This window comes from Macaca fascicularis, chromosome 8 (assembly GCF_037993035.2).
Source record: "Macaca fascicularis isolate 582-1 chromosome 8, T2T-MFA8v1.1".
NCBI classification, from domain to species: domain Eukaryota; kingdom Metazoa; phylum Chordata; class Mammalia; order Primates; family Cercopithecidae; genus Macaca; species Macaca fascicularis.
The window spans coordinates 31912228-31930312 of record NC_088382.1 but is presented as its reverse complement, the minus strand read 5'-3'; the positions used below and the strand labels follow the sequence as shown (position 1 = coordinate 31930312).

Sequence of the window (18085 nt, the reverse complement as noted above, 5' to 3'; positions counted from 1 at the left end):
GGCTTTGGAAACACTGGCTCCACGGAAGGGAGGATGGAGGGGAGCAGGGAGGGGAGGACGTCACACAAAGAAACATGGGGCAGAAATGTCTTTAAATTTATCTTCTACTTCCTTAATTTTCTTTTCACCTAAGTCTGATCTTTTCATGCCTTTTTGACAGAGATTTTAATAACTATGATTTTCATTTTCAGTAGTTCCATTTAGGGCTTTCCAATCTATTCTTTTTGGAGTGATTTGTTGCTTTTTTATGTTTTCAGGTTAGTCATTTTAAGCCTACTTGTTTTAGAGTCTACCTAATGGCTTTATTACTTGAAATCCTTGGAGAACTATAACCTGTTTATTATGTGTGTTCGCTCTTGCTCATGATCAGCTGTTTCCTTGGTGGCTAACTGGTAATTTTACATTTCAAGCTCATTTTCAATGAGGCTTTTCCTGTGCATGTCCTATGTGGCCTGAGGTGAAGAAATTTCTTTTTCTTAAGTGGGAACTTCCTCTGCTGAGAGTAATTTCTCCTTACAACAGATTTTTGGTTTTATTCTGTCAAACAGTCCAAGGGTATCAATGACTGGGTCTAGTTTTCTTTTGTTATTTTCTCCCTGGGGACTCCCTACATTGCCCAGGCTGGTCTGGAACTCCTGGCCTCAAGAAATCCTCCTGCCTCAGCCTCTCAACGTGCTGGGATTACAGACTTGAGCCACCTCATGTGGCCCTGGGTCTAGATTTCATACAGAGTGAGTACCTAAGCCCATGGAGGCTCAAAAGACTATTTAACGTTCTCAACCTACACTTCGCGCGCCCCGCTCCGTCAGAGTCCAGGTTAAAATAAGGTGCATGTCATCTCCCCGGGGCAACAGGTAGGAGATCTCCATTCTAATTCTCCGCCTTTAACAGGCTCTTCACTCCTTCACATGAGTGATAAAACCCAAGCCTCTAGACAGCTGAGGTGAGAACAGCTCCCCATGATGGCCTCAGCGACGCCTCCATGCTTGCCACCCTAAGTTTTAGTCCTCCCGTCTGCTTCCTTTCCGGCAATTCTCTTACCTTTTTATTAGCTCAACTATACACTGAAAAAAGAAGTTTGTTACTTATTTCAAATTACCTAGTCCACTATATAACAAAAACCGAGAAAATTTACTGTAAAGTTTTTTTGTTTTTTGTTTTTTTTTTTTTTTTTAGACGGAGTCTCGCTCTGTAGCCCAGGCTGGAGTGCAGTGCGGTGATCTCAGCTGACTACGAGCTCCGCCTCCCAGATTCATGCCATTCTCCTGCCTCAGCCTCTCAGCCTCCCAAGTAGCTGGGACTACAGGTGCCTGCCACCACACCAGGCTAATTTTTTGTATTTTTAGTAGAGACAGGGTTTCGCTGTGTTAGCCAGGATGGTCTCCATTTCCTGACCTCATGATCCACCCGCCTCAGCCTCCATATTGGGATTACAGGTGTGAGCCATACCGCCCAGCCTACTGTCAAGTTTTTAAAAAGCAGACTGCAAATCAAGTATATAAATTTAAAATACAAAAATAAGGCCAGGTGTGGTGGTTCCCACCTGCAATCCCAGCACTTTGGGAGGCCAAGGTGGGTGGATCACTTGAGCTCAGTTTGAGACCAGCCTGGCCAACATGGCGAGACCCCGTTTCTACTAAAAATACAAAAAAATTAGCTGGGCATGGTGGCACATGCCTGTAATCCCAGCTACTATGGAGGCTAAAGCAGGAAAATCACTTGAACCTGGGAGGCAGAGGTTGCAGTGAGCTGAGATCATGCCACTGCACTGCAGCCTGGGTGACAGAGCAGGACTCCATCTCAAAAACAAAAAAAAAAAGAAAAAATATGTATATATGTATTCTTACACATGTACGTGTGTGTGTGTGTTTGTGTATATATATGTATGGATAAAAAAGTCACCACAATAGACAGGATACCAGAGAACCAAAAGAAGCCAAAAGTTTTAGCACTTTTGATTTCTTTCTGCATGTCTCTTTTCCCAAATAATTTTTAAATTTCTATTATAAATTAAGTGGAAAATTTTTAATTGAAAGACACATCCCATAACTTAATAGCAGAAGAGTAATCATTGTGTACGGCCAGTATTCGCCGTCAAAGCCCAGGTCCCAGAGTTTAAACTGGGAGGAGACACAGGCCAGTGCTGGAAGGGTGGCTCACCTCAGAATCTAGTCTCTGGGCAGTCGTGACCTCCACAGCTTCCCCTCCAGGTCCCACTTGTCTCCTCACATCCCCCCTCACTCACTGGCTGCTCCCTTAGAACCCTTTGGGGTCATGTCAACACCGAGTTACTGCTCTTCCCATGGTTCCCCCTGGAACAGGATGTGGGGGTCAGGAATCTGGGGAAGGACGTTCTCAAACAGCATCTATGTCCAGTATTCCATGGGGCTCTCACTGGATCTAAAAACCCTTCTCACCCCAGACACCAGAATCCAGCCCCAGGAGAAATGCCCTTTAGCCTGCATATTATTCCACGTGACACAAAAAGTGTCTTTATAACTGTTGTTTTCACGGAAGCAGTGGTTTCCAAATGTTTTTAATCATGTAATCCATCAGTAAAAAAACTTTTAAGCCGGGCGCGGTGGCTCACAACTGTAATCCCAGGACTTTGGGAGGCCGAGGCGGGCGGATCACAAGGTCAAGAGATCGAGACCAGCCTGGCCAACATGGTGAAACCCCGTCTCTACTGAAAATACAAAAATTAGCTGGGCGTGGTGGCACATGCCTATAGTCCCAGCTACTCAGGGGGCTGAGGCAGGAAAATCGCTTGAACCCGGGAGGCAGAGGTTGCAGTGAGCCGAGATTGTGCCACTGCACTCCAGCCTGACAAAACAGCGAGACTCCATCTCAAAAAAACAAAACAAAACAAAAACAAAACAAAAAAACCACTTAAGACTGCATCCCCAATATAGTTGTAAATATATAAGTATGTTGCATAATAAAACATGCAAAAAAATTAAAAAGAATGAAATAACTATAATATAAACTGAAGTTTGGACATTTACTTATTTAACCAATATCGTGGATCACAGTTTACATGGAAGATTCCAGGTAACTCAGTCTAAGAGAAATATTCGTTTTATGCTTAGTAACAATGAGGAAAATCCTCAATAGAGGCCAAGAACCTATATTACCCCAAAGAACCAAGACGTTCACTTGCATTTCGGCTTCCTTAGCACCTAAGCCATCTGTTTTCTCAAAACTTTACGGGTGATTTTTTAATCTCTTATCCTGAATGAAGCCTATTTACATTCTGTGTTCTCCTTGCAAAAGTAGTACATTATTCAAAGCAATAATATTACATTAACTCCCCATTCTTTAGTCAATATCATTAAGATATTAACATTACTGAAAGAACACTGCCAATCATACAAAGCAGTCAGACCTCCCTAATTCAAACAGGGAATAGTTTGACAGTAAAAATTGGAGGTATTTAAAGCACAACAAAAAAATTACTATTTTTGAACATACAATAGTACATACACCTGATACCATTAAAATTAGGTAAATAAAATATTTAATTCAAACTGGTTATTATGAATAATTAGATTCGTAAGTTGAAGGAATTACTGAGTTTGAAAACACACTTAATTTCAGCCTTTGAATTTGAAAACTCATCCCAATCTTGAATTCTTCATATATTCCAGAAAGATGAAGAAAACTGAGAGAGAATACTCAGTTTTGAAGTTTTCAATTGGTAAGAATCATGTGCACCATGCCCACATTACTTCCCCCTGCACTGAAGAGATGGCTTAGCTAATGAAACACTGGCCTAATAATGCAGTAGACAAACACACGTTACAAAGATGAAAAATCCCCCATGTCTGTGCCTGCTCAGGTCACTGATGCTATTATTAGGTACCTAATCACTCAGATACTTTAAATTTTCATGGACCATGTCTTCTGGTCTACTAGAGAGGCATAAATTGATGCACACATCTTGACTCAAATCCAGTCCCTGGCTACATAAGAAAGGAAACATAAGGAAAAGAAAATTGCACCCATTGTTCATTGCTTTCTAAAACCTTTGCCTCCCTACCTCAAAGTCTACAAAGTCTTTTCACTGTTTAATATGAGACCTACCACTGTACCTGGAAAACATACTATTTTTATATAAATACTTGTGACTATTATTTTTCACAGTTAAAAAAAATTGATACATTATTTTGCTAATTATTCTTCTCTTGTGAGACTTTAGCAGAAGTCTCGGACAGAAGAAACCCTGGGACAATCAGGAGTGACATTCTACCCAGGAGCCACAGTTAGCCTCCAAATACATTTCTATCTTTGTTATGCTTTGCTGCATGGAACCAGCGTCCTCTGGTGGCCACTCTGCTTAGCACTCAAGCTACGACTTACTTCTCACTAAGATGCCCAGGCAGTGGCTGTTCACAGACACGCCCATGGAACATTCAGCCTTGAACTTCTGGATTCAAGCAATCCTCCTGCCTCAGCCTCCTGAGTAGCTGAGACTACCAGGTGTGTGCCACTGCACCTGGCTTCTAAACATATGATTTCATTATCGTTATTAGTATATGCTGGTGGGTACTTAGTCTAGAACCAATTATTATTATTAATTTTTTTTTGAGATGGAGTCTCACTTAGTCACCCAGGCTGGAGTGTAGTGGCACGATCTCAGCTCACTGCCATCTCTGCCTCCTGGGTTCAAGCGATTCTCCGGCCTCAGCCTTCTGAGTACCTGGGATCACAGGCGCATGCCATCACGCCTAGCTAGTGTAGTGTTGTGTGTGTGTGTGCGTGTGTGTGTGTGTGTTTTCTTTTTGAGACTGAGTCTCGCTCTGTCGCCCAGGCTGGAGTATGGCGGCATGATCTCAGCTCACTGCAACCTCTGCCTCCCAGGTTCAAGTGATTCTCCTGCCTCGGCCTCCTGAGTAGCTGAGACTATAGGCGCGTGCCACCACATCCAGCTAATCTTTTGTATTTTTAGTGGAGACAGGGTTTCACTGTGTTAGCCAGGATGGTCTCGATCTCCTGACCTCGTGATCCACCTGCCTCAGCCTCCCAAAATGCTGGGATTATAGGCGTGAGCCACTGCGCCTGGCCTAATTTGTATATTTTTTAGTAGAGTCAGGGTTTCGCCGTGTTGACCAGGCTGGTCACGAACTCGTGACCTCAAGCGATCCGCCCGCCATGGCCTCCAAATGTGCTGGGATTACAGGCATGAGCCACCATGCCAGGCTGAACACAACTATTTACTCATGGCAATGACACCCATGAAGGTAAACTTATTTCATAAAATTAAGTAATATACCTTTTTGATAATAATGAAAATATGACCTCTTTAGTTTGCTGACCCTTCTAAAGACATCAGGTACAAATCTCTTACTGGAATTTAGCATTTTCTTCAATTATGAAACAGACATAAACACAGACATAAGCACAGTCACAAATATTCGTTTGAAGTGACAGACTCCACAGTACTACTGGTTCTAATAATGTCTGCTTCTCTAAGGACTGAGCTATCCTAACGCTTACCAGCATGCTCTAACTTGCTGACAGAGCCCTCAAAGATGACAGGAAGGCAGTGGAACCAGGCTTTCCGTGCACTGAGTGTATTTGTTAATAACTCCAAGAAAAAAACAGAACAATACCCTCAGAATTTCTAGAATTCACAGGTGTGAGTAGTCCTCACAGTTGATGTATTCATCCACCATGTCCCAGATGGCCTGGGGCATCACATAAGAATACAGGTAGGCATAATACTGTCAGAGGAATTCTAGAAATTCTGAGGGTATTTTTGGTTGTGAGCAAATAATTTACATAGTACTTATGTGCCAACACTATTCTTAGAGCCTTACATATATTAACTCAGAAATTCTTAAGTTTTTTGTTTGATGGACATCGCCTGTGCCTCTGGCTTGGCAATCTGATCAAGGCTGTGGACTCCTCAAAATAATGTTTTTAGATATATAAACTGCAATACACAGGATGACAAAGGAAGCAAGTTTCAGTAAAACACAGTGACACATATGCTCTTTTCCTAATGCATTAAATAACAACATCTAGGGGAAAGGGAATAACTGCCGTGAATTCAAAGTGGTAACAAATAGAAACAATACTTTTTGCAGATACTCCAACAAAGGTAATGTGATACGAAGATATCTATGATTTCTACTGGTGACAAATCAGTTACTACAAATACTATTGTGAACTGTAGCCTGTTTCATAATTGAAGAAAATGCTAAATTCCAGTAAGAGATTAATAAAAATAATGATGCAACATCTTTCCCACCCAAGTTCCAAACCTTCTGATTTCTATCCATTGCCCTTAGGAATGAAGGGCCCCTGTCGTAACAACTCATTTAAGCCCATAATCCTTTGATGAGGTAGGTAGTATCATCCCTATCGTATGAATGAGGACTCTGAGGTACAGTGCAGTTACGTGCTGCGCTACTGTAAAAAAAGTGAAGTAAACATGCGCGCATCCAGTCCCACCAGCGGCGGGACCTCACCTTGATGGGGGGCTTCCGAGTGATGTGGGAGACAAGGAAGTTCATGGCGATGTCCTCACAGTTGATGTATTCATCCACCATGTCCCGGATGGCCTGGGGCATCACATAAGAATACAGGTAGGCATAATACTGTCAGAGGAAGAAAAAGAACCACATGCTGTGTTAGAAGACACAGGTTGTTGGCTTTCAGCCAAAATATGCGTGGATGGAGGGGTTGTTTGGGTGTGGCAGTAACTAGGAGGTATTCCTGGCACTCAGGGCTGGGCCCGGGGATTCGAGACATTCTATCGTGTGGATCTTCTGCAGTGAGGAATTATCCCATTCAAATTGCCATCATCACCCCCTTTAGTAACAATGTCATATCATCTTCTTGGTACCGCAGCAATTTTGAAATCAGTATAAAGATTTGTCAAACTAGGTCAGATGCTGGTTCAGTTGAACACTATTTTCTCTCTAACAATGGCGAAAAAAAAAAAAAAAGATAAGTGAGGGAAAAAAGCCTGGTTATTTTCTCAGATCTCAATAAATCACAGAACCACGAAACACACGATCCCTCGCTGCCTCCTGTACAGATTCTTGAGTCTGGTCACTACTCGCTATCGGCCCTGGCTACCCCCTGCTCCCAGCCACCTTCATCTCTTGTCTGGATTCTCCACATCAGCTCCTGAAGATTCTCCCTGCTGCCATATTCTTCCCTATGTGCTAGTCCCAGCACAGCAGGTGACTGTGTTAACACTCAAGCCAACTGAACATGTCACCCCTTCCCTCCAAAGCCTCCAGTACTTCCCATCTCACTCAGAGTAAAAGGCAAAGTTCTCAGACTGTCCTACAAGGCCCACAGAGGGGCGTGCTGGAGCCACTCACACCTGCTCATGAATGCCGACCGCTACATTTTCAGAATGTTGTGAGCTTGTTGTTAAACATAGCCATTAAAGACGTAATTACATAAACTTCAAATTAAATAATTATATTAAAAATCCATGCAATAAATACCTTCAACTCATTACTTCCTAACTTTGTATTTTACTATTAACTTGAGGTTACCTATATCTACTGTTTATGTTGAAATTACTATGTAATGGTGTACAACTGTGTATCTCTTCCCAAATCCATGTTCAGTGACTCATGTTGGTAACTTCAAATCAGCCAAGGTAAGAATATTTATTCATACCACAGAAATCAGCAAATACTACAAGACAGGGCACATGTTAACTGCTATATGTCGCAATTTGCTGTAATGAACAAATGAACAGGTGAAGTGCCCAGCTAAACTGATTAACTGATTAACATATTTCATTACCTACAATACAATCTATTTAGTGAAATAATAAAATTTTTTTGTAACACAGAACAAATGTGCTCGTTTAAGATAAACTAACTTAAACAGCAAAGTACTTAAGAGTTGGTGAACTTAAAAAATGAATTGTACTTTTTTTTTCTTTTTTTAAACAAAAAAGTGGTCCAGGCTGGGCATGGTGGCTCATGCCTGTAATCCCAACACTTTTTTTGGGAGGCCAAGGTGGGTGAAATGCTTGAGCCCAAGAGTTCAAGGCCAGCCTGGGCAACATAAGGAGAAGACCTCATAGCTACGAAAAATAAAAAAAATAGCCAGATGTAGTAGTATGTGCCTGTAATGCCTGCTACTCAGGAGGCTGAGGTGAGAAGATCGCTTGAGCCTGGGAGTTCTAGGCTGCACTGAGCCATGGTTGTGCCACTGCAATCCAGCCTGGGTGACAGAGTGAGATGCCGTCTCAAAAAAAAAAAAAAAAAAGTAAGAATAAATAAAATAAAAAATAATACATTTTTTAAAAAAGGTAATTCAAATTTATTGACCCTTTAAATGGCCAGTGACTGTCCTTAGTATGCTGATGAGAAGGTATTAACATAACTCATGTCTTGAAAGAAGAGACATTTTAGTAATAAGAACTGCCTTTTAATAATAATTTTTTAAAAACTATGATGAAAGCATTATCAGAATAAATGTTCAGTTATTTCCATCAGCATGTGGTTCTGCTGTCAAAAATGATTTATGTTGGCCAGGTGTGGTGGCTCACGCCTATAATCCCAGCACTTTGGGAGGCTGAGGCTAGTGATCACTTGAGGTCAGGAGTTCGAGACCAGCCTGGCCAACAGAGTGAAACCCCATCTCTATTAAAAATACAAAAATTAGCCGGGCGTGGTGGCACATGCCTATAATCCCAGCTACTGGGGAGGCTGAGGCAGAAGAATTACTTGAACCCAGGAGGCAGAGGTTGCAGTGAGCCAAGATCACACTACTGCATTGCAGCCTGGGCAAAGAAGTGAGAAGACTCCACCTCAAAAAGAAAAGAAGAAAAGGAAAAAAAAAGTTTAATTTAGAAACAGACTTGACTTGCTGTAACACACAGTATCAAGATTTTCAAAAATAATAAAACATATTCAATCATACTGCTTTCACTAAAATTTAAGACTTTAGTGATCACATTATTTTAAAATTTTGTTTCACCTTTATTTCAACCTTTAAAAAATATCTATCACATGCATGGATCACTTGAGGTCAGGAATTCAAGACTAGCCTGACCAACACAGTGAAATCCCATCTCTACTAAATATATAAAAATTAGCGAGGTGTGGTGGCATGCTCCTGCAGTCCCAGCTACTCGGGAGGCTGAGGCAGGAGAATTGCTTGAACCGAGGAGGCAGAGATTGCAGGGAGCCGAGATCGTGCCACTGCACTCCAGCCTGGGCCACAGAGCACGACTCAGTCTCAAAAAACTAAAAACAGAAATGGGTGTAAGAAAAACGAGGAGCCACAGGCAGGTGAGCGCACACAGACCCCATCATGGGCCCCAACTACAGGAGCAGCCGCCACGAAGCCCCAGCCAGGGCCTCATAGGACCTGATCTTCATTTGTATTGCAGCTCAGGTCTTTTATGAAATCTTCTGATTTTTAAAAGTTGTCAGTGTATAGGACAACACTAGAGGGCCCAAAAGTCTCTCTGGAAGCCAACTGAGGCTTGGGGGCTGCTAGTCTGTAATCTTCTTTATAGATTTTCACACAGAAAAAATACTAAATTTCATTAAGTAAATGATTTCTTGAAAGTAGAGGTACCTGACCGTTCGTGATTTTAAAGAACAATCTGAATCTGAGAAGGCAATTCAGAAGAAAAGTACATCCTCAAGGTATGAGTAGACACTGCTAAGATCAGTCAGTGGCTCCTTCTTAGCTGACCAGCTGCTAACACCCTGCTCCTCTCACCCTACTTGCAATTCCCCAAACAAAGCCCACCCAAGGAAAGGAAGTCCTGAGGAGAAGTGCAAGAATGGGATGAGTGTATCAACTTCACACATTAAGTTTTTAAAAGAACAGCTGAAAGTTTAATGACTGCTTAGGCTGGTTCAAAATGTCCCTATAGGTCAGGCACAGCACCTCACATCTGTAATCCCAACACTTTGGGAGGCTAATGTGGGCAGATCGCTTGAGCCCAGGAGTTGGAGACCAGCCTGAGCAACATTGCAAAACTGCGTCTCTACAAAAAATACCAAAAAAAAAAAAAAAAATTAGTCAGGTGTAGTGATGCATGCCTGTCGTCCCAGCTACCCAGGAGGCAGAGGCAGGAGGGTCACCTGGTCCCAAGAGTTTGAGGCTGCAGTGAGCTGAGATCCCACTATTACACTCCAGCCTGGGCGACAGTGAGACCCTGTCTTAAAAAACAAAAAAAAAAGTCCCTATAAAAATGAATTGTATTGTTCTATTTGAGGTGACCAGCAAGATGCCGCCACCTGAGATGTGAGCTATGTAAGGGAGGAAAGACTTCAAGGAGCTGGGGAGAGACGGTGAGGGAAAAGTTTATCTGAAGTGTCTGGGGGGCAAACGGGAGATATGCTGAAAATAATTAAATACACAAACGCAAACCTCAGCAAGAAAGGCCAAGGCTGGAATACAGAAGAGGAAATCACCAGCCTGCAGATGCTAAGAAAAGCCTCGAAACCTTGAGTGTGTGAGAGAACGCCTAGGGAAAATAAGAAGAGCAACAGAGGCTAGACCCCGGGACGCTTCACCATCCATGCAGAGAAAGCGGTGGGAGGGTCTTCTGTGAGGACAGTGAAGGCGCCAGAACCGTGGAGGGCATGAATGCAGACAAAGAGAAGGAGGCAGGTGCCGCCATCTTTGGTGACTGTCAGGGCACGATGAAAAGGCTAGTTGATGGCAGGAAGACAGACGACAGGAGCTGCAAATGAGACTTTATGTGCCAGTTGGGAAGGAAGTGTCATTGGTAAGCAATGAAAACGTTCCCTACGCCTGCCCTGTGCCAAAGCACAGATGTGGGGAAATGAGTGCCTCAAAGTCCACAGGAAAAGGCTAAAGGGAGCACTGTCTTCAGAGAAGACTCGGGACAGAAGAGGTGCTCTGTGAGGTGGGCAGTGGGGGTAATGCCAGGGTAATTTAGAACAGGGACTCCTCAGGGCCCGGGAAGACCTCAGGAGGGAGGTAGAGAGCAGCACTCACGGACACAGAAGGCAAACCACATACAGCACTGTAAACTTTCTAGAAGCCACATCGTTAAAAAGTAAAAAGAGACAGTAAAATTCAATAATTTTATTTAACCCAGTAATCCAAACTAACTGCATTTCAAGATGCAATCAATATAAACAATTACTGAGCTATGTGACATCCTTAGTTACAAGTTTTCGAAGGCTGTTGTGCACTTTACACTTAACAGCACGTCTCCATTCTGACCAGTCATGTGCCAGGTGCTCTGTGGCCACACGTGGTCAGGGGCCACTTTACAGAATGGAAGAGGTAGAGAGGGAAGACAGGCCAAGAGCAAAAAAACAGAACACAGACCAGTAGAGGAGGAAAGACTGCAGGGTCCTAAGCTTCAGATATTCAGTGAAAATCAGATGATGAGACACAGTGAAAGAATAAGCACTGAAGTATCACAAAGAACTGGCAGAGCCACACAGAGGCTCATCGCGGGGCCTGGGACAGGCATGGTACATCTAAGTCAGAAAAGTGCCCAGGTCACCTTCTGATAGCCGGGCCACATCTGGGGTGGTAGTGTTGAAACCAGAAGGTATTTGAGGTGTCTTTTAGCCCAGAGCCCTCAGTTTTACAAAGGGAGAGCCAGTGCCCAGAAAGATAAAGTGGTTTCCAAATGGCCTATGTGCAACTGTACAGGCAGCCCTCTCATCTTGACTTTTTATCCCAGAGTTGCTCTAAGCATCTTGATCATTGTCTCTAAAAATTGAAACAACTGACTTCTAGCACAGAAGAAACATGTAAGAAGCATTAGGAGAGCTAAGCTGAGGGCAGCATTCCACTATCACACAAAGGCCAAACTCTCACCAAGTCAATGCCATTATTACCAGCTTTTTCCTACCTTGTGAAAGAAGGCAGCACCTGTCAGCACCATGGACAGCTCACACGAGTAGTTGGAGTTGTAGAGCCAGGACTGATGGGGGATGTCCCATGCGTGGTAACGGCCAGGGAAGCCCACGATGCGGTCCCGAGCTTCTCTCCACACCCTTGAAAAACACAAGTGCATACACAGACCTGAGTACAAAGCTTTAGGGTCATCAAAAGCGTTCACAGTTATTGCCTCTACCTTACAAGCTCTGGCCCTTAGGCTTTTACTTCTCTTATCCTTTCAAAATAAAACAAAATCAACAACAAGCCAAACAGGATAAAAGCAAATAAGGTACCATATTCAGCTTCCTTAATAAGCACCTGCACATTGTTCCTCTAGCAGTCAGTATCCTCCAGCCCTTCCAGAAAGAATAAGTCATAACTTGGGAAAGGGGTCTCCAGCATGGGGTATATACAATAATCTACTAAGGAGGTCTCCAGAATGGGGTATGTACAATAATCTACTAAGAAGCAGGAAGATGATATCAATTTCAATTCTTTTTTTAGCTTATTTAATTTCTAAGAAAGGGCCGGGCAGGGTGGCTCATGCCTGTAACCTCAGCACTTGGGAGGCCAACACAGGAGGACCGCTTGAAGCATGGAGTTGGAGACCTGCCTGGGCAACATAGCAAGATCCTGTCTCTATAAAAAAAAAATTGTTTCTAATTAGCTGGGCATGGTGGAGTACAACTGTACTACCAGCTACTTGGGAGGCTGAGGTGGAAGGACTGCCTGAGCCCAAGAGTTCAAGGCTGCAGTGAGCTGTGATTGCACCACTGCACTCGGCCTGAGCAACAGAGCAAGACCTGGCTCTAAAAGTGAATGAACCAACATTTTCTAAGAAAGGCTTTGTTTTTAATGAGCACGACATATTAGTTCAGTAGGACGTGTATGTAATTTACATATACTGCACACTTTTCTTTTATGAAGAAGGAACATAATAAAAAGGTTTGGAGACCACTGGTTTAACCACAGAAGACTACTGAACTGCACCACTCCTAATTCCAAATTTGAGCAGGGCTGAGGGAGAAACGTGTATCGTGAGAAGTGGTCTACAGAACCATACAACTGAAAGGTTTCATTAAATGGCAGAAATAAATGGAGAATTCAATATGTTTCAGTAGAAACTTTTATATCATCTCCAAATTTATAGGCAAAGTAGAACAAATAAAATTGGTCCCCAGTGTCACAGGATACATTGGAGAACTGAAAGCGTTTTAAGCTCCACAGAACCCAACAGGCCTGCAGAAGGGCTGCCAGAGATTTAAACTGCCTGCAAACTCCCTCATCACTTACATGGAACTTCAGTTCCTAAGACACATATTTTATTTCAAAAGAGCTTCTCTCCTAATAAGTCTGGAAGACTCTAATCTAATCCAAAAGATGAGAAATCACAATTTCTATCACAATGTAATAGCCTTCTAGGTGGGTTTTTTAAGACAACTGATTTTTTTTTAATTGTGGCAAAATGAACATAAAATGTACCATCTTAATCATTTTTAAATATATGGTTCAGTGGCGTTACAGACATTCACAGTGTTGTGCAACCATTCCTGCCATCCATCTCCAGAACTCTTTCATCTGCCCAAACGGAAACTCTGTCCCCATTAAACAGTCATCCCCACTCCCACCTTCCCGCAGCCTCTATTCTGCTCTCGGTCTCTATGAATGACTACCTAGGGACCTCACATAATGGAACCACAGTATTTAGCCCTCTGTGTTGTTTGCACTTCTGTTACAAATAATGCTGCTCTAGCCATTCGTGTATTCCTTTCTGTATGGACACATGCTCTCAAGTCTCTTGGTATACCTTTTCTATCTGTCCCTTACGATTGATTCTATCTCTTTCTTGGCTACATAAGTTGAAGTGAGTCAAGATCTATCTTTGCCAGAGGAAAGAATTCTTAGACTTACCCTTTCCTTTCAACTTAGGTCTGTTTCATTCCCATTAAGGTGAAATAAGCAAATTGGGGAGATTAATAAGAGAAAGGCTTTAGATCAAAGGATGCCCAAACGCATAAGAAAAGGGTCAGGGTAGGAAAAGGTTAGGATGTACAGACAGCAATAATTCACCAGCTCCATTACCAGAGGCTAAATCTCAAACGTGAATGACGGTTAAGAGACACATTAAAAGGCTTCCCATTACTCTCTCACCACCTGCAAATCTGCTGGAAAATAGCATGGGCAAGGTCAGAAATCCCTAAATCAGGGGCTTGGAAGCTATGTTAATGCCAGCTATGTTAATAAGCTTCAAACTCCTTAAAGCTGGGCTCCTTATCAAAATCATTCTTGGATCTAAGGGTTGGCAGTTCTCCTGTTAACACCCCACGACTATGCTCACCACACCAGCCCTTCAGCATGCTCCAAACCACATCACGCTGCAGCAGAAACACACTCCCTGCCGCCCACCCCCTACCACTACCACCTGCAGCAGCAAAGATCACGCCTGGAGCTACTGCATGGCTTTTTTCCTTTCATAAAAACAAATGGAGAGAGTCAGCTATTTGTTATCGTGTAAAAAAAAATACACCTCGGCTTACAAGGATTTTTTTAAATCACAGCTATCAATAGATTTGCCTCAATAGTACACTAGGCAAGAGGTCAAAGGAAATGTGAGAGGCTGGGTGGAGGAGAATAAGAACAGATGTTCTAATTTTTCAGAAATGTGTCAAATCATTCTTTACAGATGGATTTAAGACAGATGAGCAATAAAGCCACTGCTCTTTTCATCTGAGCATCTGCTCTTACAAGCCTAAGCCAAAGGCAGCCCCATTGCCAGGTAGGTCAGGTTAGGCCTTCGGTGAACAGAATGGAAGCACAGAGAAAGAACTCTCTATTCTGGATCCACACTTAATTTGAACAAGACCTCCAAAGAAATCTACTCCAGTGGCTTTTTTTTTTTTTTTTTTTTTTAAAGCTCTGTTGCCCAGGCTAGAAGTGGCGTGATCTTGGCTCACTGCAACCTCCGCTCCCAGGTTCAAGTAATTCCCCTGTCTCAGCCTCCTGAGTAGCTGGGATTACAGGCACGCGCCAACACGCCCTGCTAATTTTTATATTTTTAGTAAAGACAGGGTTTCGCCATGTTGGCCAGGCTGGTCTCGAACTCCTGACCTCAGGTGATCCACCCACCTTGGTCTCCCAAAGTGCTGGGATTACTGGCGTGAGCCACTATACCTGGCCTCCAGTGGTTTTCAAATGATGTGGGGAAGAACTAATTTTTCCCCAAAATTATTATAGATTAATACTTTGGTAAAATACAACAAAAATGAACTGCCTGGTTTCTAAATATGACACCCAAAGCACAAGCAACCAAAGAAAACAGATCCACTGAATTTCAAAACATGAACTCTGTGCTTCAAATAATACCATCAGGTAAGTAAGAAAATAACCCATGGAATGGGAGAAAATATGTGCAACTCTGATCTCTGATAAGGGACTTGCATCTAGAATATATAAAGAACTCTTATAACATGATAATAAAAAGACAATCCTGGCCTGGTGCGGTGGCTCATGCCTGTAATCCCAGCACTCTGGGAGGCTGAGGCAGGTGGATCACCTGAGGTCAGGAGTTCGAGACCAGCCTGGTCAACACGGTGAAACCCCGTCTCTACTAAAAATACAAAAATTAGCTGGGCATGGTGGCGGGCGCCTGTAGTCCCAGCCACTTGGAAGGCTGAGGCAGGAGAATGGCATGAACCCGGGAGGCGGAGCTTGCAGTGAGCCAAGATCACACCACTGCACTCCAGCCTGGGTGACAGAGCGAGACTCTGTCTCAAAAAAAAAAAAAAGGACAATCCAAACAAAAATGGGCAAAGAATGTGAAAAGCCATTTCTCCAAAGAAGGTATACCAAGGCTAACTAACTGATCAATAAGCACATGAAAAGATGTTCAACATCGAGAGAAATGCAAATCACAACTGTATGTCTGGGTACTGTGGCTCATGCCTGTAATCCCAGCACTTGGGAGGCCTGCTGGAGGCCAGGAGTTTCAGACCAATTTGAATAACAAAGTGAGACCCCATCTCTACCAAAAAAAAAAAATGTAAAGATTAGCCAGGTGTGGTGATGTGAGCCTGTAGTCCCAGCTACTCAGGAGGATCACTTGAGCCCAGGAGTTCAAGGTTACCACGTGCTAAGATTGCACCACTGTACTCCAGCCTCAGTAACAGTGTGAGACCCCCATCTCAAAAAAAAAAAAAAAATACACACACACACACACACATGAGTTGTTACTTTACAATGACTAGGACGGCTATAAATTTTGAAAATAGAAAATAACAAGCGTTGACGAGGATGTGGAGAAACTAGAAGCTTCATACACTGCTGGTGAGAATGCAGTATGGGGCTGCCACTCAGAAAAACAATCTGACAGGCTCAAAATGTTAAAGCAGCTATCCACATTACTCTTAGGTATACACTCAAGAGGAATGACATGTTCATACAAAAACTTGCACATGAAGGTTCACAGCATTATTCACAATAGCCAAGAAATAGAAATGACCCAAACAGCCATCAACAGAAAATGAATGACTAACTGGTACCTGGGCTGGGCACCATGGCTCAAGCCTGTAATCCCAGCACTTTGGGAGGCCGAGGCGGGCAGGTCGCCTGAGCTCAGGAGTCCAAGACCAGCCTGGGCAACATGGTGAAATCCCATCTCTACTAAAATACAAAAAATAAAATTAGCTGGGTGTGGTGGTCCATACCTGTAATCCCAGCTACTCAGGAGGCTGACATGAGAGAATCGCTTGAACCTAGGAGGCAGAGGCTGCAATGAGCTGAGATCAAGCCACTACACTCCAGCCTGGGCAACAGAGTGAGACTCCATCTCAAAAAAAAAAAAAAAAGAACTGATACCTGCTACAAGATGGATGAACCCTGAAAACATCATGTTCAGTGAAAGAAGAAAGTCATAAAAGGCCATGCGTGGTTGTACGGTTCTATTTATAGAAAATGTCCAGAATAGGCAAATATATAGAGACACAAAGATTGAGTGGCTACCTAGGACTGAGAGGGGTTGGAGAAAAATTGGGAATGGCTGTTAATAGATACTAGGTACAGGGTTTCCTTCAGTGGTGATGAAGATTTCTAAAATTAACCATGGTGATGTTTGTGCAACTCTGAATATACTAAAACCACTGAATCATACACTAATATGAGGAAATTTTACGGTGTCTGAATTATATTGAAGAAATGTTGCAAAAAAAAAGAACTACAAGAAAAATAATCATATACTTGGATTTCATAGTAAATGTCAAATTGCTTTAAAAGTTTCTGAATGCTTGCCCTCAATTTTTGTACTTACCTCACCATAAACAGGTAACCAACTGTCCCCAAGCCAACATCCCAGTCCCTGACACACTTGGAGTAGCCTTCATCTACTCCATCCTCTTCCCCACAGTGACCCTCAAGTGGGATCCTTCAGCAATTCCTAAGACTCAAGAAGGCACGAGAGCTGAAGGCTGGGTGAACGTCGGGAGTGTGACAAACCTGCATTTGAACCCAGAGCTCTGCTGCCACTTCCTAGCTTCTACATGGTTTTGTTCTCTTGTATCTCAATTTACTCCTATATAAAATGGAGACAGCTACAATTTATGTCATCAAATTTTAGAAGGATTAATGAGATAAGACAGAAAAAGTCCTAGGCTAGTCCCTGGCACACAGTACGGGTTCAACATATGTTTAGCATCATCATCGCTGCCATCATTACCACTACCTCCTTTTCCTCCTTCCCTTCTTTTCCCTTTCAAATCATTGCTTCTGACACCCTCTTTCCCCCAAATCTTTTTGGGTCCAGGATCCTGGCACTGTTCCATTGCTCCAACACACAGCAACATGTCACGAAACCCTCCTATTTCCTTTAGAGAACTACCCTACCCATTGCCTCTACTCTCTGCCCATGTAGTTTGGATTTAAGGATGATACACCTGCAGCACCAGGAGCAGGCAGATAACCACGGTCTAGCCAATCAAAGAATTCCACCTCCCCGGCCACAGAGGGAAGGCCTGTAGGAACGCAGAGCACAGCCTAGAGGTAGAGAGAGACAGACTCCTCCAACGCCATCTACAAGCCTGCATCCAGCCACGTCCCACATCAGCCCTGACTACCTGTAAGGGTTTCTCAGTTACCATCAGCCAATTACCATCAGAAATTCATTTTGCTGCCTAATCCAGGTTTTCTGTCACTTGCAACCTAAAGTGTTTGACTGGAAATTAGTCTCTCA

At 43.1% G+C, this 18085-nt stretch overlaps 1 protein-coding gene across 1 annotated transcript in view; it reads right to left on the bottom strand.

Annotated features, from left to right (window-relative positions):
• EXTL3 (exostosin like glycosyltransferase 3) overlaps window positions 1-18085 on the bottom strand; it is a 37495-nt gene that overhangs the window by 4103 nt on the left and 15307 nt on the right. The window contains exons 3-4 of the mRNA XM_065518587.2: window positions 11837-11981; window positions 6474-6602 (exon numbers count right to left, since the gene is read on the bottom strand). Coding sequence (XP_065374659.1) covers window positions 6474-6602; window positions 11837-11981 — 274 coding nt within the window. The remainder of the gene's footprint in view (window positions 1-6473; window positions 6603-11836; window positions 11982-18085) is intronic.